General features: G+C 41.2%; 1 protein-coding gene across 1 annotated transcript in view; it reads left to right on the top strand.

Moving 5' to 3' along the window:
* The window catches only part of ZNF277 (zinc finger protein 277), a 75,049-nt gene extending 48,918 nt beyond the window's left edge, over positions 1–26,131 (top strand). Inside the window, exons 6-12 of the mRNA XM_060244885.1 lie at positions 6,781–6,891; positions 9,648–9,780; positions 18,441–18,508; positions 20,176–20,272; positions 23,247–23,289; positions 24,808–24,982; positions 25,783–26,131. Of these exons, the coding sequence (XP_060100868.1) occupies positions 6,781–6,891; positions 9,648–9,780; positions 18,441–18,508; positions 20,176–20,272; positions 23,247–23,289; positions 24,808–24,982; positions 25,783–25,975 (820 nt within the window). The 3' untranslated portion in view covers positions 25,976–26,131. The remainder of the gene's footprint in view (positions 1–6,780; positions 6,892–9,647; positions 9,781–18,440; positions 18,509–20,175; positions 20,273–23,246; positions 23,290–24,807; positions 24,983–25,782) is intronic.
* Positions 26,132–26,563: the final 432 nt, after the last annotated feature.

The raw sequence follows: 26,563 nt of genomic DNA, 5'->3' as shown, positions 1-26,563 counted from the left end.
AGGTCTATCTGGAACACTATGTCTGGGGCAGTGATGATCTACATTCTTGGTGCTTGGGGGACAACAGTGGGAGGGCTTCCAGAGTTCCTGCCCTGGTGGTGGACTTCCTGATGCTACCTGGGTTTTGGGCGCTTTGTGACATAGAGTGTTGGACTGGATGGGCCACTGGCCTGATCCAACATAGTTTCTTTTGTGTTCCTATGAGAGATATACAGTATGTCACAGAAGTGAGTATACTCCCTCACATTTTGTAAATATTTAAGTATATCTTTTCATGTGACAACACTGAAGAAATAACACTTGGCAACAATGTAAAGTAGTGAGTCTACAGCTTGTATAACAGTGTAAATGTGCTGTCCCCTCAAAATTACGCAACACACGGCCATTAATGTCTAAACTGCTGGCAACAAAAGTGAGTATGGAGGTCCGGTATCAGAAAGAAAACTCCAGATTTAAAAATAGTTTAAAATGTTTACTTAGAAAAATATGTAGGAATATAATCACACAAAAAAAGCAATCAAAAATACACACAATCTGCGGGCTAGGAAAATAGAAGTGAGGAATAGAAACTTTCAGGGGTTGTTACAGAGGTGATATTTACCTGTCCAGATGTGCAGATGTCTGTGTAGAAATGCAGAAGGAAACGTGCACGAACAGCGTGACATGTCTAAGAGGCCCAATTACAAGGAGTAAAAGGGGGTACAAACTGTAAAATGGTGCCCACTAAATGCATAGAAGGGCATAGTTTGCTCTCAGGTTATATAGTATTTAGAGGGGTGGATCCCACCTGGAATATGATCAATCTAACAAGCGTTGATGGGTTTTCTGGGGTGACTTGAATGGATTCTCATCTTTAAAAATGGAAATGGGTTCCTGATGGGTGTCAGGAAGGGCCATGATGACAATGTTTAAGTTTAATTTTTCCTCAGTATTCTGGGGAGGAGAAAGGAAGGAGAGAGGGTTTGTGCATGGAATTTGCACATTGCAATAGGTACCAGGAAGGGTATCGAAGACAAGAGAGGATTAGGCAGATGCTGCCAGACACCTTTAGAAAAGGAAATACTTACTTGGGAGAACCCATTGTTCCAGACATTCTATTACTGGATGGGGGCAGCAGGATGGAAGGAAGGAGACTGGAATTAGCCTTGAGGATGCTGTTTTGCAACCTTAGACAGAAACCCTTTTGGAAAGCCTTGGCAGGCTCCTTGGCCCAATCAGAGAGTGTTCTCACTAGTCCTGTTTTTATGGCAGGATCTCTGGTTCAGGTCAGAGCGAGGGGACCCCGTTAGTTACTGTGGTGCTTTCACAAGCCAGGCAGCACCTCTTGGCTACATAGAGCCACCAGCACCTTCCAGCCCCATTCCAATAGGTGAATCTCAGGTGGTCATTACCAGCCCTCCAGTTTCACCCACACTCTTTGAGTGCCGGAGACAAACGCTTAGAATGGAGCTTAAAGAGAGAAACAAAGCACACGTCTCCTGGCCATTGCTGATTATGAGTAACTGCAGGTCTATTCCCAAGCAGTTGGCAGCAAGTAAGACCTTGCAGCAGATGCGTATAAAAGCTAGTCAGGTGAGACTGCTTGATGTGGAAGCAACGTCACCACCCAGTGGACTCTGTGACCACAGCTCCTGACTCTGCTTCACTCCAGTGAACCTTTGGACTTGGATATCGGACCTGCATACTCTTGTATGTGACCTCAGACTGCTTGACCTCACTTACTGGGCCACACTTTGCACTGGACTATGCTCTCTGGTAACTGACCTTCTAAACTAAATCTTGTCTCTGACTTTGGACTCTGACTTGGCTTGCACCTAGACTCTCATGTGCTGGAACTGAGCTAGCCAAAGATCTGATTTTCAGATTCTGTATAGATCCAGTATCTAAATAGCTGGCTGCCTGAAGCAGTGAATAAGAATTTCCTCCAGTTGATGAGACTGATTTGTTAAAGCTGGTTTCATTTTATCTCATTAAAAATTGTTCACTTTAATTTTAGGCAATAAATAACTGAGGTATGCATGGGCAATTGGATTTGTCAGTGGATTGGATTGTGTGGAGGACTTCTGCTGACAGAAGAGGGGGGTGATTTTTGCCAATTCTTTCATCTCACTGCAGACTCCCCAGTCATGCTGTACTTGGAGGTCCCCTGTCACATAGGAGCAGCATTTCACAGGGCATTTGGGAGAGAGGGAGGCAAAGAAGGCACACTGTCCTGCCAGAAATCCTTCTTGCCAGTAGAAATTTTGGCAGAATCCAAGTCAATGTTTGAATGGACTACTAACTTTTATTGGCAAGACTGGTCAGCAGAGGCTTTTTGTGCCTCCCCCATTTCCTCCATTCAGTCCTGTGTCACATAGCAGCTTTGCATGATGCTAATATTGGGTATCTGTCAGTCACAGTTCTTGTTTCCATAGCAATGCTGACTGATGCTGCTTTGCTGTCAGCAAAGCTCATGAGTTGGCTTGTGATGCTGGTGCAGCTCCACAGGTCATGATGCACTAGTGCAATGGTCAGTGCCCCCGTCATAGACTCTTAATGGCCACCTGGAACACACATGTTAAAACATCTTTCAATTAATGTTTTCCGTTAATGCTTATACTTGTCAGCCTCAGTAAAGACACTTGAGCTTCAGATGAGACTGAAGGGAAAGGAAGCTTCATTAACCATTACATCCTGTGCCAAAATTAGCTGTGAGAAGGCATTGTTGCAGTGGCTGTGATACTTAGAAAAGGGAATGTCACACCAATTGTTCTGCATTGGAATTAATCAATATTTGTTTAAATCGACCCTTTCCTACAGGAGCTCGGGGTGGCATATCTCTCCCCCCCACCCCCAGTCTGTTTACTGTGATCAGGCTGCAAAATGGTGACCTGTCAAGTGGAGTGGAAACTTGAACCTGATTCTCCCTACTCTGAACTCAATATTTGGTCCATTACACTACCTGTAGAAATGTCTAATCTAAATGACTTTGTTAAAGTCCTACCTGATCACCCTGCTAAGAAAGTGAAAGTTGTGTGACATAAAAAGAAAGGAAAAAGGAAAGGTCCCGTGTGCAAGCACCAGTTGTTTCCGACTCTTGAGGTGACGTTGATTTCACAACATTTTTACGGCAGACTTTTTACAGGGTGGTTTGCCATTGCCTTCCCCAGTCGTCTACACTTTCCCCCCAGCAAGCTGGGTACTCATTTTACCAACCTCAGAAGGATGGAAGGCTGAGTCAACCTCAAGCTGGCTACCTGAAAACCCAGCTTCCACCAGGGATCGAACTCAGTTCGTGAGCAGAGCTTAGGACTGCAGTACTGCAGCTTTAACACTCTGCGCCGCGGGGCTCCTTATAAAAAGAAAACCATAGCCCTTTTCAGTAAATACGTTTTCGCACCCAAATGGGAAGAAAGCACACTACACATGATCCTCCCAATATGTGCAGTTGCCATTGTGTTTGAAAGGGGCGGTTGGAACCATGGATTCTGGAACATGTGTACCAAGTCTAACAGTACATACATTGCCCCTTTCAAACAAAAATAGCAAGTACAGGCATATCAGGATACACTTGATGAAACCTAACAACTGGGGCGGGGGGGAAAGCTCTTTTGTCTATTGCAGGGTTTCCCAAACTTGTCCCCCCCCCCCACATGGCCTGGTTATTTTTACACTTCTCTTTTGTGACCCACTAACATTTGGGGGTGGAGCCGGGAGACAGGAATTATGTCATTTCCTGTAGTGTCACTTCCAGGTCAAGGGCCAAGTGATGTCACTTCTGGGGCATACTGAACCAAAACTCCACCTCTTCCTGTGATGTCACTTTCAGGGCACTCCCCCAAACCTGCCTCTTCTTCTGAAGTAACCATTTTCAGAAAAATCTCTCTAAAACTCATGCTGAGTCAAAATGGGGGTGGAAAGTGGGCGGTCTGCAACTTTTTCATACATTCCCAGGGTCCTCTCTTTCCACCCCCACACCTGCATGCACTTATCTGTTTGTGTGCTCTTCTCCAGCTTGCAAGCACTCCTAATGCCCATGTTCAATTGCCTGCACCACCTACACACCCCTTCCTCAACAGCACTGGCCAGTGTATGTTTATGTTTAATTCCCCGTATGCAGTTGGGAGTGCTGTTGCCATTGCCATCAGGAACGCCAGTACTGTACCACCCACACTGGGCCCTGGCAGCTGCTCTACCTCAAAATATGCTGGCACATTTAGTAGGCCGTTCCTTCAGCTGCTACTACTGGAACCCTGCCTCAAGGTACAATCAAGCTCGCTTGGTTTCCAGAAAATCTTTTGACAGCTGTTTTTCATAATTTTCCTTGGCTGAAACACTGGGAAATTGCTGTGAGAGGCAGCAGAGAATTGTACTGCAATTAATGAATTAATTTCAAGTTATATGAAGTTCATATAAGCTTTTCTGCAGTTATGCCAAAAAGGATATTTATGAGGGGCTTGCAGCTTTTTACTGGCTGTGTTTCCCATGCCTTTAAAAGCAACTTGTTGTGCAGACATTTAGCCGGTGAACTTCTTTCATCCTTTTTAATATCTATAGGAGGAGCTTAATTTTGGTGTCAGACAGCTGCTAAAAGCAGGACCAGTAAAATGGTGCCAAATTCATAGTACCATCACTTTCAGTGCTGTTGAGCTATACAGCAGTAATCTCCAATAATCTCTTTCTGCCCCACACCTCTCATTCTCTCACTCACACAAAAATCTCATAGAAAGGCCAACTGGCTACAACAGGGGGTGCCAACTTTTCATTTGCAGAGCTCCCATGTCTGCAACAACAGTATGATGAACAGAAAAGTTTCATCCAGTAAAAATGGAAGAAAAGAAAGAAAGATAAAGGGAAACAATGAAAGGAAAGGAAAGACATGGAAAGAAAGAACATAAGAATATAAGAGAAGCCATGTTGAATCAGGCCAGTGGACCATCCAGTCCAAAATTCTCTCACACAGTGCCTAATAATAATAATAATAATAATAATAATAATAATAGCACCAGAATGTCCATCAGTGGGGCCAGGGTACTAGAAACCCTCCCACTGTTGCTTCCCTCCCAGCACCAAGAATACGGACAAAGCATCACTTGCAGGGAAAGAAAGAAGGGGAAGGGAAACAGAGAAAAAAAAGCCTTACTCACCATCAGATGACCCCAGCCAGCAACAATTCTGCCCAGGGGTAATTTGGTAAAAAAAAAATAAAAAAGCTGCTGGAATGCCCACTCCCCGCCCCTCCCTAGCTGAAAAAACATCCTCCCTTCTTTGCCGCTCAGGCCTCCCCAAAAGAACATACTGCAAGGCACATGAAACCTTGAAGAACACTTCATGGGCGTACAGTGGACTCCAGCTTTTCTCTCAAACATTGGGAGGGGGGAGAAGGAAGGAGAGGCAGCCCAGCTCCTTTCTGCACAACACATAGCTCTCCTGTTTCTGTGCAGAGTTGCTGTTGGAAGGACGGGAAACAGGGCTCAGGCTTTGCAGCCTGTGTTAGTCTTCAAGCCTAGCTTTTCTCTGCACAACACAGACAGGAAAGGAAGGAAGCAGAGCAGAGCTCATGCTTTGCTGGGAGCGGGGCTAGCTTTGACTTTTCTTGTGACCCGGTATTCAGGCTTCTGTGGCCCAGTACCGAGTCATGACCCTGCAAATGGGAAATGCTGGTTTATGGTATTCTGTGAGCAGCATTTGTAAGTCACTTCATGTATGTATTCCTGGGCTTTAAAACTTGAAGTGTGTGATGCTCTGGAAATTAATTAGCTTTAAAGAGACCAAGGGGGAGGGGAGTTTAATAATAAGCAGGGGTCATTTTGGGCAGGAGTTCTGGAACCTTAAATTTTACTGTGCTCTTTCTTTCTTACCACCCATCAAAAAAAACAAACTTGTTTCTGGGCTTCATTGTTCAAACCTCCTGTGAGAATTTTGCTGAACTCTAAGATCTGACAAACTTTCTAATACTTTCCCCCACAAAAAAAATTGGAAAACCAAAACATATAAAGCAGACAGACCGAACTCTTCATCATGCCACTTTGGCCACATAGAAGAAAGTCATTTAAAAAGTATGATGGGAGTAAGGTTTTATTATGACAATTATAATTCAAGAAGCATTTTAAGGTAGATGCCAAGCTGATGTAATTGATTACACCTTCCAGTGATGTCGAGGTGTGTGGCATATGCAAATGAGTTGTGTTAATGAGCTCTGGCACCTCTTTTTCTTTGAAATGACCCCTGGTAATGTGATTATTTTTCAGAATCACACACACAGAGAAATGGATTTGTGCATACTTTAAGTACAAAAGTGCCTTTTGTCTTGTGTTATGAGCATTGGATAGTCTTATGAGGTATATATATAAACCTTGCTGAAATCTAAAATGATGCTTTTATTGAGTAATGACAATATTGGTAAAAACTACTAGTTAGCCTTGTTTTTAGGCGTGCAGGCAAACTACTGAAAAGCTACTGGAATGGCAATAAGGGGAAATTTAAATGTTCTACTTCAGTTACACAAAAACGCTTTTGCTGCTAGCAAAGCAAATATTATTCATTGTTGGTTATGGGGCTAAAATTCAAATTTGCTGCTTCAGTTTAATGCACATACATGTAGATATGCTGAGCTTTCTTCTTGTGGTCTCCATTATATGTTGAGCTTTCTTCTTGTGGTATCCATACTGAAACCCATTTTCAAATGAAATACATTTATTTGTAGCCATGTTCCTTTAATTAAAATACCAGCAGTACCCCTAAAAATGCTTTTGCACAACTTCCTTAATAGCTCTAAAGAGTTTATTTAATCTTTCATAGGTCAGTCCTTCTCAATCACATGGCAAATGATCATGCATTCAATGTCGGACTGCCAGATAACATTGTAAACTGGAAGGTATTTTTTGAAGTTTTACAGAAGAAAATTGACAGGTATGTTCAGTAAAAAGGTTATAGCTCAAGTACTTGTAGCTCCATTGTTAGGGGCGCTTTTTGTCTAAAAAATGGAGGAGAGACGAGGTTGAGGGGAATTTTTGAGAACACGAAAGGAAAAGAGACTTGGGCTTTGGTCACACGAGTAGTTTGATCTGGTATCATTGCAGTACTCTTGCGGATTTAAACAGCATGATCAGACAGCAACATCTGCATTCTATTGCCATCCTGTTCTGCCCTGTCTTCGAAGCAGACTTAACAGACACTGGGAAAAGTCCGGTCTTCAGGGATGCCAGCACTTTCACCCTGCATTTCTGGCTATCTGAACTCCCCTCTTGTGAAGTCAAGCCTTTTGGGAAGTCTGAACCTTCCCTTCCATTTCTGCCTCCATTTTTTTCTTTTTGATCAAGTAGCAATCTGTGCATAATTGCTCCTGGTGTTGTCAGTCACCGCAGCCAAGTAGTTATTCTGGATTAGAGGTCCACAGGGGAGTTGTTTTTAGGCAACAACCCCCCACCACCACCACCAAACCCCCCCCCCCAAACCCTTTTCTCCTGTTTCTGTGCAGAGTTGCTGTTGGAGAGCATCCCATGATTGATACAAGGGTAGATCCACAGAAGTCAAGGGGACTATTCTCATGTAAATCTGCTCTTTACTTCCCACCCCCACAATGTATTCCAAGGAAGAGAGGCAAAGGGAAGATGGAGTGATTGTTGAGCTTTCAAAAAGCTTATGTGCCTGGGTGAAAGACAGCCACAACAGTCTGAATGATCAACCATGGGATGAATGTGCAGTGAAGCTGGTTCAGGATGGGATTTTAGATCAAAATTTCCCATTACAAAATAAAATGGTGTAATTAGAGGCACAGCCAGATCACGCTAAGCCTTAGTGTGACTGCAGCGTTGGACTGAGGAGAAAAGTGTATGAAAGGGTAGGTTGAAAATATGATCCTGGTGCTGTGAAGCCTAAGTTTGTTCAAGCCAGATCTTGAACAAAATGGATGTAATCTGAGAGAGAAGTACTGTGAAGAGAAGAGGCAGCTATCTTTTTGCCTTCTTCCCACTGCTGTGTTAGTTATACAAAACATTTTATTTCTGTTGTGCATTGAAAAATTCAAATTATAAATGAGGCTCTCATTTCAAATTGGTTTGCAATCTCTACCAATTTGTCTACTCTTGAGTTGGTGTGTTATTTGTCTGCTCTTAGGAAATGTGGAAACTACAGGGCAAAAACACTGTATACTTACTTAGGGAGCTCTAGAATCACTGCTCTTCACACTTACCATCTCAAAGCCCAGGTCTCATAACTCTCCAATGTGAGGAGGAGGATTGCAAAGTTTGAGTGTTGTAGTTCACTGGCCCATTTTATGAATGTCTTCCCCATCAACCAGAATGGAAAGGATGCATCGTTGAAAGAAATGAATGTAGGAAACTGCCTTACACTAAGAACAAAGTTTGAGTCCAATAGCACCTTTAAGACCAACGAAGTTTTATTCTAGGTTTATAAACTTTTCATCCAGTCTTAGCTATATTTGTTGCTCGGTTACTTATGCATCTGGACTCTAATTAGCTCTTATTGTCAACACTCTTCCCCACCCTCTACCTACGTGTAATGGTTGGTGACTTCTGTGTTGGCGTATCTAAAGAAGCGTGCGTGCACACAAAGGCTTCTATCCAGAATAAACCTTAGTCTTAAAGGTGTCGCTGGACTCAAATTTTGTTCTGCTGAACACAGCTACCCACCCGAATCTGCTTTTTACTAAGTCAGACCTTAGTTTATCAAGCCAAATAGTGAAATGCTCACTAAACCAGAGTTTTTGCAATTTGGGGGACAGTTTCTGAACTATCAGAGGTCTCTTTGGGAATGTGAATGCAGAGAACCTGTGCAGGCTGGATAAAAAGGAACACTGTTTATTTACTAATAAAGTATGCCCACATTTTAGTGGTGTGCTATAAATGCAAGTTATGTTTGAATCTTGATAATGCCTCAAACCATCCTGTGACCCAGCAATGAAATCAGGTTTATAGAGGAGTCTCTTCCAGAACTGCTCTATTAATGCCCAGCCAGGGAGACACAGCCCAGAGGAATCTCCAGAATAAATGAATGAGACTCTTGCTTTTTCACACTGTAGCACTTATTTAATAAGCAGAATTTTAAGTAGTATTCTACAAGCTGAGCAAGCAACTTCTTAAAATTCAAGGTCATTCCTATTGCAATACTAAATGATCCTGGGAACAAGAGTTCAGCCGTTTGCCAGGATTTATTTAAATAATATATATCTATTGCTTGGGTATTTTATAATGGGTGGTGATATATTTTGGTTTGTAGACTTAGATGATACAAAATTTTCTTGAGATAATTATTTAATATCAAATAATAAGCCAGGATACAGGACATGGATACTGGTAAAATAATTGCATCCCATGTAGATCAAATAGTTCAAACTCCCAAATTCTACACATCCAATCAATAACAGCAAATTCACCTGGTTTTACATACATACTGTCAATCTATTTTTCCCCTTCAGTTAGATGTTTGGTCTCTCTACTGCACCTTAAATAATATATACACCTCAAATACTTTCTTATTTTCATTGATTAAACAATAGTTTACTGATTCTTCAGTCTTACTAAATATTGCATCATATTTTGATATCTCTTAAAGTGAACTGCTTTCATTAGAGTTGTTGTAAATAATCAAATAGCTACTTACAGTATTGCTTCTATAATCTTTTGTAATTATGTATTTTATCTTAGTTTGCAGTGTTTATACTGTGAAAAAATCTTTCGAGATAAGAACACGCTCAAAGATCACATGAGAAAGAAGCAACATCGCAAAATCAATGCCAAAAACAAAGAATATGACAGATTTTATATTATTAATTACCTGGTAAGATGCTATGTATAGTTATCATGGACTAATAAATTGCAAACAGCAGGATGGATCTTGCCAGCCTTTTCACTATGTCTTGCTCTATTCACTTCATCATAGCAGCGCTCCTTTACCATGGCCTTTTTTCTTATAGGTCCTCCCAAAATATCTCCTCCTTGTTTCACTAGTGGAAAAGTTGGTAAGATTCAACCCTCTATGAGCATGATCCAAATCAAGCCTTTTGGGTTTTAAGTCCCACTTATTTAAACAGGGGATTTAAGTTTGGGCTTTCTCCAGTTTAGGGTTTCCCAAACTTTTTCCCCCTGTGGCCCAGTTTTTTCCCCGTGGTCTGGGCAGAGGATGATTAGGGAGTGATACAGAGACTGCATGCCAGCAAGGAGCTTTCCCCGTCCTTCTCTGATGTTTCCGAATATCAGAGAGGGACCGGGGAGGGCTTCTGGCCAGCGCACAGTCTCTGTAGTGCTCTCTGAGCATCCTCCAGAGTGCTACAGGTGGTGGCATGGGGGGCAGGGGCTCGAGCTCAGCGCCGCATGCAGTGCCCCTGGCGACCCGGCATTGAGGCTTGCATGGCCTGGTTGTGACCCTGCAAATGGGAAACGCTGCTCCAGTTCATATCAAGAGTATTTCAGCACTTTGACTGGTTTGTACCCTATCAAATCATTTTGAACCACTGCGTGGAACAAAAATTTAAATAAAAGTGCGGGGCATTTCACAAATTGTCTTCTCAGTTATCTCAGCAGCTATTATGTTTAAAATGGGAAAGGGTGAGAAGAAACAGAACTCAGAGGGTCCCCTTTCTCCTTGAAAACAAAAAAAATCCTAGCTATTTTGTATCTGTGCAATCCACCCCAGAGGTACTGAGGTACCTTGCAGCTTACCAGGCCTGATTGTGTCAGCCACAGTGAGCTTAGAGAAGGCTTTCATCTTGAGTGCAAGTTCAGACGGAAACCATCTTTTGTCAAATTGTTTTACAGCCTCATGGGACGTTTGTGTTGTCCTTGTTCTGCTCCAGGCTGAGGAAAGGGTACTTCAAAGAAACTGGTCTCACAACTGTGACCACTAGGCTGAAGAACTGAGAGTGTGAATGTGGGGGGGCCGGAATCTATAGTCTCACTTCCCTTTTCCTCTTTCACCAACTACCAATAGTTCCAGACTATTCCAAGGAATTGCTAGAAAAGGCTCTTTCTGCCCCTGGTATGTAACAGAATAGCAAACTGGAATTTCAGTATGACAAGGAGACAAAAAAGTGTACCCTGAGTTGTTAGTGGATTTGTTAAGTGTTTGAATGTTGCGAACTGGACAAAAAACTACATGGTAGTATAGTTCAGTGCCAAACATCTCCAACATAGTGTTATTATAATTGAATTTCTTTTTTTTATGCTGGATATATGCCTGCTGTTATGGATGTGATATGCTGGTGGTTAGTCAGATTTATTGTAAGGTTTGCACAATGGTATCGTGTGAACCATGAATGATATAGTGCCCTCTTTCCAGCAGTTTTCAGGCCAAAGCTTGACCAAGCAGTACTGAACAGAGGAGAGGTAGTTTTGACAAATCAACAGTCATCACTGGAATCCCAATCAATGCAGTCAGTATTATCTTACTCTGCTTTGGTGCATACAGCCATTGATTATAGGCAGATCATGAGAGGGAGGACAGGAAGAGTTGCATCAGTGCTTAGTTCTGTGCTTATATGCCGAGGGAAATGCTGATTGCAACTTTGAGGTCAGGAAGCAATTTTTCTCCAGGCTAATTTGGCCAGGATTCCGGAGGTTTTTTGCCATCTTCTGGACATGGGTCATTGGGGGGTGGAGAGAGGTATTTGTGAATTTGCTGCATTGTACAGGGGCTTACACTAGATAACCCAAGAGGTCCCTTCTAACTCTGTGTTCCTATGGCTATTTTTAGACTGGATGTAGTGGCCGTTTTAGATATGTGTGTTTGGATTTGGTCACATGTCCTACATTCCCATTAAAATAACACTGATGTCCTGAAAGATTTCTTATAATGACAACTGTGTGTAAACTTTTAAAACGACTTTTGGTTGCCTGTTTTTGCATTACATGGCATTAAGATTTGAATGAGCACACTCACACATAATAGACCTGTGCAAATGACCTTTCTTCACATTGACTGAACATGCAGAGAGAGTGGGCGGGCATGAGTGCGCTGGCCCTGCACCATGCAATTCAGTATGACTGTTGCTTGTGAGCATGTAACCTACTAACCGAGGTTTGAGCTCTTTCTCTGTGATCAGACTCCTCAGACAGAGGGAGGAAGCATACACATGGACACTGCCTCTGTGCATAGGCACTGTACTCACAAGCCAGCATTGATACGGAGACAAGGCCACCATGCTCATGCCCTCTGTTGCTCCCTGCATATTGAGTCAGCACATAGAGGGGTCATGCATACTGGACTCAGCACTCTTTGACCTAACATACTTTGACCTAACATAACACTCTTTGACCTAAAGAAAGTACTTCTTCACCCTAAGGGTGATTAACATGCAGAATTCACTGCCACAGGAGGTGGTGGCGGCTACCAGCATAGCCAGCTTCAAGAGGGGGTTAGATAAAAATATGGTGCAGAGGTCCATCAGTGGCTATTAGCCACAGTGTGTATATATATATATGTATGTATGTATATGTGTGTGTGTGTGTGTGTATATATATATATATAAAAATTTTGGCCACTGTGTGACACGGAGTGTTGGACTGGATGGGCCATTGGCCTGATCCAACATGGCTTCTCTTATGTTCTTATACATTTCATTTAATACTAGCTGCCACTTTGGTATGGGCAGGTAGGCTTGATTCTAAATAATACTGGACTGTTGTGATTAAAAAAGGTGGGCTTATAGAACTGCTTCCAATGGAATCCAGAAAAGGCAATTTTGCAGCTATTCTTGCTCCTACAGTAGCACATTATTACAAGCCAGACCTGCTATGTAACTGCTAAACATACAGGTGCCCTGTTTTCTGTCTGGTTTCCCCATGTTCCTTGAATGATGTGAAATGGTTACAGTGCAGGCCTATATCGAGTTACACCCTTCTAAGCCCATTGATGTCATCCTGCATAGAATGATGTGACACTCCATACGACTGCACTACGTAAGACAATGTAGAACTGACTTTTCTGAGGCAGACTAGCAGCTCTGAATTTCATTAGTTTCTCAACCACTGTCAAAATTTTTCCGCTGAATGCAGACTGACATAACAGAAAAGACACATGTGCAGTCTTTATCATGCATTATTACACACCCTGAAGCATTCAGAGTCATGAACCAGATCTTGAAAAGCACATATGATTTTCCAGATATTGTGTTTTGTCTTCTGTTGCCCTTAACAATAAGTTTTAATATGAAATAAAATATTGTAAAGTATCAGTGGATACTTTATCACAGGCATTTGGCTATACAATTTTTGCATTGCTTTTTTTTGACAGTGTGGTGCCATGCAATGCTTAGTCACTTACAATGTGTGAGGTTTGTGTATCAGCTTGTTTTGATGTAGCTTTGTCTATGACCCAGTTTCAGTGACCTGCCTTGCATTAGACAGTAATGGTCTTTATCTTTCCAAAGCCCAGAAACCAGCTTTCACCCCCTAGGTGTCAGTATGGGACACTTAAAGCTGCATGTCTAGGACCTGTTGAACTACATAAGCATATGACAAGAACAATGGGAACCAGAGTTGACCTCACTGGTGTCAAGGCCTGGATAGTGGGAAGCAGACGAATAAAGCTGAGAAGATCTGTGAGCTGTGCACCAGGAGGAATACCATAGTGAAGAACAGGCCAACAATTAGAGCCATGGATGCATCCTGTTCACTGCTGAATGACCTCACCTTATCAACCTGCTGCCTTTCTCAGCTTAGCATAGCCAAGTGTTTGCTAATGTGGTAGTTTGTGATCTAGGAGGTAGGGCTCCATGACCCAAAAGAGGGTCCTGCCCTGCTGACTAAAGAGCTTTATGGGTTACAGAGACGATCTTCAGGCTTATGTGTTTGCTCCCGTTTTGAGTATAGCCTGTAAAAAGAACCAGAGTCTGTGCATAAGGATGAGAGACAGGCCAGCATCAAAATGGTGCTAGAAACATTAATAGTTTTGATGATGGGAGTCTTGGGGATGTAATCCACTTACTTTTTAACACCCATTGGTAATAATGTACCTGAACCAGTATTTGCAGAATTCTTGAAATCACTATAAAGCAACAAAAAAGAAGCTTCTGCTATTTTTAACTTGTGAATAACTCAATAGTGTTACAATATATGTGAAGAGAACTCTTAGTGTGTGTGTGTGTCTGTCTTTTTTTCATTGTTAGTTTTTTCACTACAGGCTATCAGCTAATTTTCTGGAAGCCACTGTTTCTCTAGAAAACAGCATGATACACTTAAGGGAACATGTAGCAATTGAGGTGTTAACTGCTTTGCATTATCTCACTATCCTGGCAAAGTTAATGAATACTGCTATAGTTTAAAAGTTTACACCCAAGAGGGTAATGTCTCTCTGAATTAATTACAGGATTTTTATTCTGTAGTCTGTAATGACATCTTGCTATGGGCTGCTCTAGCAGTGTACAATGGTACACCTTTACCTGACAATTTGAAACAGCTTTGAAACCTCTGTTTATCATATATAATGGGCCTCATTTTTTTTGCTTGTCATAAAATGCTTCTGCCAGAAGCAGCAGCATATATTTGTCACTCTACACAGTTGTAATGCTTCGCATTTCAATTGTTCTCCACTCTGCTTTTGATCTGATTTTTTTTTGTAAAAAAATCAGGACAAAGGTATGTTAACATGACTGATAATTTCATTGAGTGTCTCATAAGGTTAAAGCTTGTACTATGGAAAAGATGTGAGGTAGTATAATGTTTAGTTACTGGAGCAGCCAATTGTCTTACTTTAAGAAAGCATTGTTTTAAAAAGATTTTCCCTTTATTCCAGAACAAAACAGGTCCTTCTAACATAATTGGTGTTTTGTTTTCTTCAAAATCTGACATTGCCTGAAGATTATGTAAAAAATAACTTCATCTTAGGCCAGTCCAGAGCCACATCTCAACAGGCAGTCAGAACATCAAAGGAGTCCAGCCTTACACTGGATTTTATATTGAGACTTACACTCAGTTAAAAACTTGGTAGGCACAGCAGCAGTGCCCTACATTTGGATATTTCTTTGCCAAGAAAATTGTGAAGTTGGGAATCTTCCAGCCCTTTTAAAATCGGTGTACACTTTTCTGTTTGTTTCATTTTATTTATTTTTTTAAAAGTGTACCACCAAATCTTCCAATTCAAAGTGTTGTGGTGACTTGCATCTGCAACTGAATTTTTTTTTAAATCAATCAGTTGCTTGATGACATATACACTTGTAATGTCAGTCTCACTATTTCATCTAAGACATAAAGCAACCTCTTCAAGTTTATGTAATAAAACAGTGCCAGGGTGTGACAGACAGTAAATGGTTAATGCTGTAACCTGGTCTGAGAACCTTGAGCAACAGGGAATTCAAATGGGATTCTTGAGCTTGAGAACTCTTCAATAGATGTATACTTATTTGCTTAGTGCATGAAGGAAACTTCCTAAAAGTAAGTTGCTGTTCTCAATGTCATCTCTACAATAAGACACCACTCGACAAAGGGATTAAGCAGGACTACACCCTGAACCCTCTATTTTTTAACCGCTATATTAACTTCTTGGCACAACACCTAAGAAATCCAAGCTTCCATTCTCCAAAGCTTGTTGATAGAAAGAATTCCTGCCTTACTGTACACAGAAAACACTGTCATTCTACCTTATTCACAAGTGGGCCTTAAGAGAGCACTCCCTTCACCACATACTGTAAAGAGGAGCAGTTGCAATAAACTACCAAAAAACAAAAGTCCTCATCTTTACCAAAAAAACATTGAATCCGTAGATGGCAAATAGAGGCCGCAACAATGAACAAACAATAATCTTTAAATATTTTGGTATAGTCTTCCAGTCATCTGGACACTGGAGAGCTCAGGCCCTGCATGTCACAGAGACTCCCCACAGAGCATCCTCCGCCATTCTGGTTCACAAAAGGAGCCTCCTTTATCCCTGCAGCAGTCAGGGTCTTCCAAGGAAAGGTTGTCACCTAGCTCTTATACTGTTCCCGGCTCTGTATTTACAAAGAAAAGCACTCACTTGAAACCATACAACTCAAGTTCCTACGAATGATCCTTGGAGTCTTGCGATGTATACTGAATGGCCTTCTCAGACTAGAGGCTGGGCTGATCTCCTTGGAGACATATATGTGACTACTGCATCTTGGGCATCAAAAAGCAAAATAAATACATAATAAAAACAATTAATAAAGAGCAAAAGAAATAATCAAACAGTGGTTCTGGGATGTTGCCCTACCATCAGATAGGGCACAGATACAGAAATATCCAAATGCATTTAACCAGCAAATTATCTAAGATTCCTTGAGATCTCCAAATATTGGAAAACCTTTACCTACCTTCAGCCTTCCTGGAAGGTGATACCATCATGTCCCACTCCTTCAACAGCTCTATCCATTCCATAGAAGAACATGTTCTGCTGCACTGCTCATTCTATGAGGACATCCAGTCTCAGTATATCACTCCAATTCAGTCAACTTTACCAGGAAGATCTTAACAATGTTATGTGTCTCTCCTCCTTGCAGACTCTTCCCAGGAGATAGCTTATAAAACTGCCATATTTTGCCTTCGGGCAGGTGAGATATGTAAGTGCCCTATTGAGCCCCAGTCTATTATATTATTACTGCTGACTCTCTGGAGCTGAATTTGTATCAAAATAAAATTCTGACTCTGAATCTTGAACCTGAGCTGAGTGAGTCAGCTGGGAGTGGCAGTTGCGAATTGACAGCTGAGAGTAGACTGGGAAGGAAGGCTGAGAGGTCTGGGAGAGGATCAGTTATGGAAGTGGGAAGCTTAAACTATCCCTAACATGTCTGAGGGAGATAGCTCGTAAAAGACAGCGGTGATCCCTAGCCTGTGGATAACGAAGGAAATTAGAACTTAAGTGGCAATGAGATAAAGCAGCTTAGGCTTGTGAATTTAAGCAGGACTGCGTCAAGTTTTTAAGACCTGTCTGAATAACAGAAACAGTTACTTGTTTGTAACAAATTATCTGTTTTTTGAATTTGTATACAGAGTTACCTCATTCCTGTTATCTGTTTACTTCATAAGTCCTGATTCCAACCTGACCTTTCCCCCTCAAAGTTAAATAGAACAGTTCATTATTTTTTAAACTAACCATCAGCCTCTCATGTGCCATTTTCAAAACAAGAGATAAGATTTTTAGATCTTCCCTCTGATCTCTAGGCTTGGTCAGCATATATCTAAATGTATTCAAGCTATTGGGTGGGACAGTCGAAGAGAATTGAAACAGAAAAAGGGGGCTACTGTCAGAATCTAGTCTGTCCAAGCCAGAGCTCAGAGTCTAAGTCAGACTGTGGTCCAAAAAGCAGGTCAAGCAGTCCAAAGTCACTCACGGAAGCAGAAGTCCAAGGTCCAGAGCCAGTCACTGGGCACGGCAGAGTTCAGAGCTGTGGCTGCAGAATCCGCCATCCCATTTTGTGTTTCCCTTTCCCTCTTGTGAATAAAATGTATATATTTTTCTATAAGTTTGTCTTTTTACTTGCTAGACCTGGGACCTGATAACACCCTGACCAAAAAGAACCTACGTAACATTTTATTAAGTTTATTTTTATAAGTTAGCAGCTGGGTATTAAGTAACAATAACAACAGCTGCTGTGAGAGGATTCCTCCCCCCCCCTGGAATCTTTGATAGGGTGGTCCCTTATTTGCTGGCAGATACTAATCCTGAGATCACATATTTTGTTACAAAATTTTTAACGATAATCTTATCTGCAAAACGACAAATCTGGATTGATCTGATGGTAATGGAATCTGGCATATATGGGGTTAACATGACTATTTTAGGTTTATTTAACTGTACAATAGGTTTTATTAGAAATTCCTGTTTTAACATTTTATTCACTTTTAGATTTGAATATTTTGACTGTAACATTTGAATTCTGTGAATATGGTTAGTTCTGTTGTATACCAATGCATGTTTTGACGTTTGTTACATCCTGATTGAGCTTAAGAACTTTGGTCATAGAAGCTAATAAAAGAAATGGAAATTAGGTCCATGGACTGGTCCATACCTGTCCCTAGTTCTGATCCTGTTGGAAATTCCAACAATGATCAGGTGATAGTAGCGGGCTACCTGAGAGTAGAAGAAAAGCCCCTCCAGGGGGTTGGGAACCTCTAGAAGTAAAGGAAGGAATAGGGCCTGCAGTCTAGAGCAGGCACATTCTGCTGCAATTTGGTGGTGGGTTATGAGCTCTGGGCCAAAATTTGATGTATTTGGTTTCATCAGAAACCTGTGGTGAAGGTTTCCTGTGTACTTGTTAATATAACACACCCCTCTCTGCTCCAAGGGAAACAAATTTGCTGTGCTGTTCTGCATCCTTGATTGTAGAAGTCTATCACATAAGGAAACAATATTATAACAATGTTCTTAACCTTATTGGGAAAATTTAAATGATTTAAAACCTAAAAGTACTTTGTTTGGTCCTGATATAAAGCATTTTCTTAAGTGCTCAAGGCATTTTTTCTCTCTCTCCGCCCACCTCCCCATTTCAGGAATTTGGAAAATCTTGGGAAGAAGTTCAATCCGAAGATGATCGGGAACTCTTAAACAACCATGAAGAGTAATAACTTGTTTCTCTTTTTAACCTACAGTAGTGTTAAGGAAATTGGAAATCTACCCTACATGCTCACTACATATGACTGAAAAACAAGAACAAATATTCTGCTTAGTTCATTTCCCCTTCCAGCGAAATTTTATGAATTTATTTAGACACTTAAACCCCTCTTTTCTCCCCATTGAGAATCCAGAGCAGCTCACAAGAGCATTCTCACCTTCTCCATTTTATCCCTGAGGTAAATTAGGTTAAGCGAGGGTAACTGGCCCAAGTCCAACACTATTACCATTAAACCATGCTGGCCTTGAAAAGCTCGGAAATGCAAGTTCCAGAAGATTCCTATTGCCTCACATTCTCAGTGTAGTAGCAATAGTGACTACTTCTTCTATATGCCTCAATGCAGGAGGCTAAGGAATAGGAATCTCCTTAGTCCCAGAGAAGGGGAATACAATAAAACTGGTGAACTTTCACCAGTCTGCACTGTTTCAGCATTGAACTCTAAAGGGTTTTTGGAAGAATTATTTTCATTTTTTACAGGCATATTTATAATTATCCTGTCATTCCACACCAGTCTCATCAGAAATGAATATATATGTTCATTGTGTGTGTGTGTGTGTAATGCCCAGCAAAACATATTTTTCATGGCTGTTTATAAAGTACTGCATTGCTTGTTGCCACATTTCATTTTTTTCCCTGTTGGATTTCTCTTCAAGTATCCCAGCCATCTTTTAAACACGTAATAACAAGACAGTGCTACATAGCCTATCAGATATGCCAATTTTGCCAAGGACAAATTAAGCCCATTTGGATTAAGGGCAGTATTTCCTTTATTGGTCATATGGGCCATTGTATAGCCCATCAGTGATCACTTTAGCAATCAAAAATCCACCAGAAGGACCACCAACAGATAAATTGTATACTCTGTATAGCACCAATACTTTGTTTTAAATTGTTTTAAATTATAACTGACTGTCCTATTGTTTTATATTTGAAATTGAGAAGTTGGTTTTTATATGATTGTTAGCCGTCCTGAGTCCGTTTGGAATGGGTGGGATATAAATGGAAAGTAAATAAATAAATAATAAACCTTTTATAGCAACCCCCCCAAAAAAATTGCTGGAAGGGGGCCCCTCTCTCTGATGCTGAAGATTTATATGAAACAGCTCCTTCCCCCATTTTAGCCTTGTTTCCAAGACAAACAATATTTTGGCTTAACTGAATGCACTATAGACCTACATACATATGGTCCCATTTAAAAGAAGAAGAAGAAGAAGATATTGGATTTATATCCCACCCTCCACTCCGAAGAGTCTCAGAGCGGCTCACAATCTCCTTTACCTTCCTCCCCCACAACAGTCACCCTGTGAGGTGGGTGGGGCTGGAGAGGGCTCTCACAGCAGCTGCCCTTTCAAGGACAACCTCTGCCAGAGCTATGGCTGACCCAAGGCCATGCTAGCAGGTGCAAGTGGAGGAGTGGGGAATCAAACCCGGTTCTCCCAGATAAGAGTCCGCACACTTAACCACTACACCAAACCAGTGAGGTTTATCCTCATTTAATGTTTGATAAATTAAATAAGTATTTGTGCTCAGATCAACAATTTGTTTGTATCTTTCAAAACAGACCCCAAGACTGAATTAAAATTGATGCATATTAATTGGTATGTTTTTTATAGAGACTGGTCTGATTGGGAAGAACATCCTGTCTGTGTAGTCTGCCTCTTTTGTGAGAAGCAAACAGAAACTACAGAAAAACTGTATGTTCATATGGAGGTAGGAAGCATGTACACTATGATCTCGCTCTGTCAAATATGGAGGCTAGCTCCTTCATTGCATTAGGATGTCCTGTTTTACTATGAGACATTTTCACCATACAGAAAACTCATAGTACTTTGTGATCAGACAATAAACTGATTTTCATTTTTGCTCAGTCCCTTGTGATGCTAACCATGATGGCCCATTGATGTCATGCTGCAGATGTGAACATATTTTAGAAAGTATAACCTATCTAATATGGGAATGTCCTGTAGCAATCTTTTTTTCTTTGGTGCATGTCACAGGAGTGGGAAATGGTCAGTAAAATCAGAAAAAGTCAAGTTTTTTCATCTTGGTCAGTAATTTGGCAGTTTTTTAAAAAAATGGTCAGTAAAGTCAGTATTTGTTCTTGTGAATGTGAGTTGTGGGGAGTTGTTACTGTATTTTTGGGGAAAGAAAAGGGTAAGAAAAACATGCTGGCAGATGCAGTGCAGAAAACTGGCTCTGGTTGAAGACGGCCAGATATCTCTCAGGCTGGGGACCAGAAGCAAGTTCTCATAAGCAGAGTATAATGCCCTTCAGGGGATATACCAAGAGAGGTGGTCCCAAAGATACATGGATCCCAGACCAATGAGGGCTTTGAAGGTAAGCAGCAAAACCTTGAACCTGATCTGGTGGTCAACTGGTAACCATTGTAGCCCACACAACACAAGTTGAATGTATGCTGTTTGTGTGGTCTCCATAAGGACCCACACCGCTGCATTCTGTACCAACTGGAATTTCTGGGTCAGTCTCAAGGGTAGGCCCATGTAGAGCAAGTTACAGTAGTCCAGTCTTAAGGTGACTGTTGCATGGATTATTGTGGCTAGGTCAGGACAGTACAGGTAGGGGGGCAGTTGCCTGACCTGGCATAGCTGGGAAAATACCAGTGTGGCAACATTTGATCTGGGTTTCCATTGATAAGGAGGCATCAACAATCACACCCAAGCTCTTGACAGTTGGTACTAGAATTAAGGGTATGCCATCAAGAGCTGGGAGTTGGCACCACAACCTTGAATCCTCCCTGCCCATCCACAGAATCTCCTTCTTAGTAGGATTCAGTCTCAACTGGCTCTGCTTTAACCATTTCACCAGGACCACCAACCCTTCACCCAAAACTGATGGGGCAGTATCTGGCTCATCAGCCACCCCATCAACAGATATAGCTGGGTGTAAAGAGTGTACTGATTAGTGTACTAATGACACCCCACCCTAAAACTGTTATGCAGTTTTATTATCTGCAGTATGCGATTATTGCTAAAAGGGAAATTTTTTGCTATAAATTTTGTACAATAATAAAAACGTTGTCCTCTCTTCATTGAGAGGTTATATGATCACTATCTTCAAATACTTGAAGAGCTATCATATAGAGGATGGTGTTGAGTTGTTTTCTGTTGCCCCAGAAAGTCAAACCAGAACCAAAAGGTTAAAATTAAATCAAAAGAGTTTTCGGCCAAACATTAGGAAGAACTTCCTGACAGAGTGGTTTCTCAGTGGAACAGGCTTCCTCATGAGGTGGTGGATTCTCCTTCTTTGGAGGTTTTTAAACAGAGGCTAGATGAGCATCTGATAACAATGCTGATTCTGTGAACTTCGGCAGATCATGAGAAGGTGGGCAGGGGGTGGTACTTGTGATTTTCCTGCATTGTGCAGGGGGTTGGACTAGATGACCCTGGAGGTCCCTTCCAACCCTAGGATTATATAATTTAAAAATTCAGTACAAAGATGTGCAATGGGGATGGTGGAGGCCTGGTATAATTTTTTACTTTGATTTAACAATAGGAAATTAAATTGTCCAGTGATTTGTCAGTTGTCAGTTTTTGGCCAGTTTTTTTTTTTTTTTAATTTTTGGTCAGTAAAATCAGTAATTTTGACATTGACTAGTTTCCACCCCTGATATTGTCACAAAGTAGACAGACAAATCAGTCTGTATTTGGAAATTAACATTATCTTGTCAACACAAAAACTTGAGGATATATTACAAGGACGGCCAATGGATCCCAGAAAGCGGCCCTTTGGCAGAAATTGGAAAAAATGCTTCACCAGTGGGAACATTTTGAGGGGCCACTTACATGAAAATATAGCTTTTAGAAACAGCCAGTCTAAAATCTAGAACCAAGATATATGAGCTGCCTTTATAGAAATGAGTGTGTGAAGAAATAGTGTTTATATATACTTTTTGAGAGATGCTGAACTCTGATTCTGCAGAAAGAAATTAAATAGAGTGAGATGTGTCACATTTGCTCAAAATATAATGCTATTCTAACTTCTCCTCCCCCTTAGATCTCTGCTGAAATCTCCCTGCCACCCACATTTCTTTTTCCCTCTCTGCATCCTTTGTTCACCCTTTTATGCCACTTCCATCCAGCTTTTTTTTTGGGGGGGGGGGGATATTGGATTTTATGCTATTATACAAAATTGAACTTTTCAAAAACTTAGTTTACAGAAGCTAGGTAGTGAGGCTGTTATCTTCCACCATTAGCAGACTTGCAGACCTTCTATTTACAGTAAGGTGGCTAGGGATTACTGACAGGACATCCCTTTCAGATACAGAAGACTGTTGGTTAAATTGGTGTCCCTTGTTTATATTTCACAAGGAGCAACACTGGAAAGATCTCAGGGTAAATAGTACTTGACTAGTAGACTGACTAGCTTGGAGTCCTCAGAGTGCTTCCAACGATGGAAGGATTTCTGTCAGCAGGGCACAACTTTGCCATTGTCCCCCTCCTGCAGCCCAAAATGCTCCCTTGAAATGTTGCAGGGTGGGGGTTAGGGCAGTGGTGGGAAGGTGAGAATGAGCATGTAAGTTCCTATTCCTCCTCCACCCACAGTGTTCCCAATCTATATAGACCCTCCATTATTGGACTGTGTCCAGTATATATAAAACTCAGTTGAAGTTAATTTGAAAATCAGAATTTTTGATAATTAGAATGTTTTTTTCCCTTAACCATAGGAGGCTCATGGATTTGACCTGCTAAAAATAAAGTCTGACTATGGTAAGTAAAACTTAGACTGCATCTGCTACTGTTGGAAATGTAGCTTTATTGAAATAACGAGCCATGAAGAAACTTATAGGACTTTATTCAGCTTACGTAGCAATTCTGACTTCTGTGGAATGTCAAAATATAGTAGTAGCTGGTTCCAATGTTTCTCATGAAGCCACTATAGTAGGGAAAATCTAAAGTTCCATTTCCTCTATAAATCTTGAATTCCTCCTTTAGTTCGCCTCTGCAGGTTGCCTCTGTGGAAATCATGCCATCATTCTGTGTGAGATAAAAGTCCTTTTAGGTCTCTCTTCCCAGCATAATAGTGATTAAAAATAACATATTAGATGTGCTACTACTTAGCTGTATGTTTGAGAGCCCTTCATTTTTAAAATGAACTGTATTCAAAGATACCTTTATGTGCAGCTAGAAAACTAATCTACAGTTGTGGACAGGTGCTCTGCCCCACTCCAGCTCCACAGTGAGGCAAGAGGAGGTGGTGACCTCTCCACTGCCTTCTCTCCAACCCATCTTGCCCCCCCTTGCTTTTTTCTATCCAGGAGCCAATCCAGTTGTTTCTCTTCTCATAGGAGTGACTAGGGCTGCCAGCCAGCCTGTGGGAAATGTCCTGTCCCTTTATAAGTGGCTGAATGTGTGGGGAAAGTGCAGCTGAAGCTTTGCACTGTGTGGAGCTAAATAACATCACCTGATAAAGAACATCTCATTACAACTCTGTTAAAAGAACAGGGCATTTTTTGTCCAGGTACTTAACAACCCTATGCCCATGTGTCAGTAAAAAGTGTGGTAAGCCACACATGCCACATTGGGTTTCCCAAACTCTCACTAGTCTTGAAAGACTCATAGGGAACCAGGAGGGAAGCAGTGTTAGCTGTGAAAGCAAAACAGAAATGGGCACAGTGAGAAACAGAAGCATTGATGGGGGTGGATTTAAGAGGTGGTGGATGAGGACTGTGGACTCATATGTTGGAAATTCCTTTTGATGGAGCTCCTGGACTTTTTTATTTTTAAACTCACTGAGTACCCAATTTGGATAGGGACCATAACTCAAAGAAGAGTTTTAATCCTTCCTCTCCCCTGCACTGTTTACTCACTCAGAAACAGCCTCTGAGGAACTTTATTTGCTCTGTTGTGAAAATTCAAGTGCTTTTACACCATGTTTTCTAAATGGGGCAAATGGAGTTCTTCCAGGGTCATTTGTGACAGAGAAAATAACACAGGAGAAAGGATTAAAAGCTTTCAAACTTTCCAAATTTGACCTCTGAATGCCTGCTGGGTTTCAAAGAACTCTGGGAACTCCCCACATAGAACTCCCAATGTACCATGTAATAAGCCCCCGAAGTGGAACCACTTACTGAGCCCCAATTGCTCAGTTTACAGTTTTCATGTTGATAGCCTAGGCGGGGAGGGCGGGATATAAATAAAATTTAATAATAATAAATAATAATAATAATAATAATAATAATAATAATAATAATAGCACGCTTTAAAACCTTTTTGATCTTTGGCTAGGTTTGAATTTCTATCATCAAGTTAAATTAGTGAACTTTATCAGAAGGGAAGTCCACCAGTGTCGATGTTACAGTTGCCAAAACAAATTCCAGTCAAAAAAAGAATTGACCAATCATATGGAAGAGACCAAACACATCACACTTCTGCCAGCCAGATCCATATGGGATCAACCACAGTAAGTCTGTGTGTTTTTCATCAGTATTTTGGTCCCTCTAGCACATTTATACCACCTTTCCTCAAAGGATCTCTGGGAGTCAGTACATGATAGTTATCAATAACCAGAACCTGGACTTTGCATTTTCTGATCTTGCTTTGCCACAGTTTATGATAGCCACATAAAAAGGTTGGAGCACAGACAGTTGTGTCTATTATGCTTGGATGAGACATGGACATGGCACATGCGGTTTCATGCAATATACCCATTAGTCATTATATGGAACTTGCTAAGTTATTTCAGTAAAGCAAGAAAACTTAGCTGCCATGTAGTCCACAATCCATTTGTTACATTATGGCTATGAGTGCTACATGACTGACCCAACCCTTATTGTAAATGCTTCTGTTATATGAGGCTCTGTCATCTACAGATCCACTACAAATGACTGAGTAATCATTCCCAGCAGAATTCTTTCAAGTACAAACTGTGAGTCCTGAAAGAGCTTGAAGTATTATATAATCAGCTTTCACCCAAATAGCATGGAAGTTCCTGCCAGGGTTTGACCACACTTCTTTCTCTAATGAGAGAACTGCTTCTGTGAGGCATAAGCTTATATTGCTGTGGAATCTGTAAAGATATTCCAAGTATGTGGGAGTGGTGGGTCTTTCCCATGTGATTAGCCCCGTGCCTGTGGTTATAGTATTAATTCATCCCACCATACAGCACAGGATCTTGCTGCAGGAAATGGCTTCCATGTGTGACGGGAGCATTTGATTGACCAGATACTGCAGCATTTTATTCCCTTGTGGTCTACCTTTCAGGTATTACTTTCCTACTTATGAAAACGATACACTTCTCTGCACACTCTCAGACAGTGATGATGAATTGACAGCTGGGAAGCAAAAAGAGGATGTGCCTGTCATTTGTGAGGATATTTCTAACATTGAGGCTCTGAAACGAAGCAGTGTGTTAAACCAACTTCTTCAAGAGGAGATGAATAATGGAGAGCCCTGATGTTAAGGAAATTGTGTTCCTTATTATATGAGCAATTTGTCTTGCAGAGCAAAATCCGATTTGGTCACTTACTAGTGCATATCATGAATTCGTGATTGCTGTAGACCAGCTTATTGAATGAGAAGCTCAAATAAAATAAAGAAGCATTTTTAACCACCTTGTAGCATTCTTACTGCTGCAGCTTTGTTCCTAAATGCTTAGTGATGGATACACAATTGGTTTGCCTGTCAGAATTGCACCAGCATGCCAGAGGCCTACTAGATCAGACCAAAAATCTACTTGGCTCAGGACTCTACTTTCTACAGTTGTCAACCCAGTTCTCCCAGGAAAGCTTGCAAGTGAGACATGAAGCTTTCTCCAGATGTTGTCCCTCTCTGCAGCTGGCACTCAATAACACATCATCTCTAAACAAGGAAGGTTCAATTTTAGCCATCATGGTTGACAGCTGTTGTCAAACTTAGAGTGCAATCCTAAACAAACATCAGTGGGCTTAGAAGGCTTTAACTCAGTTTAGGATTGCATTGTCAAGTTCTTTGAATTTTGGTCTGAAAAGCGGATATCCCAAAGTTCTTAAAGAACTCAAATGCA

This window comes from Heteronotia binoei, chromosome 8 (genome assembly GCF_032191835.1).
Source record: "Heteronotia binoei isolate CCM8104 ecotype False Entrance Well chromosome 8, APGP_CSIRO_Hbin_v1, whole genome shotgun sequence".
NCBI classification, from domain to species: domain Eukaryota; kingdom Metazoa; phylum Chordata; class Lepidosauria; order Squamata; family Gekkonidae; genus Heteronotia; species Heteronotia binoei.
The sequence above is the reverse complement of the archived record's forward strand: the minus strand, read 5'-3'. Positions and strand labels throughout refer to the sequence as shown.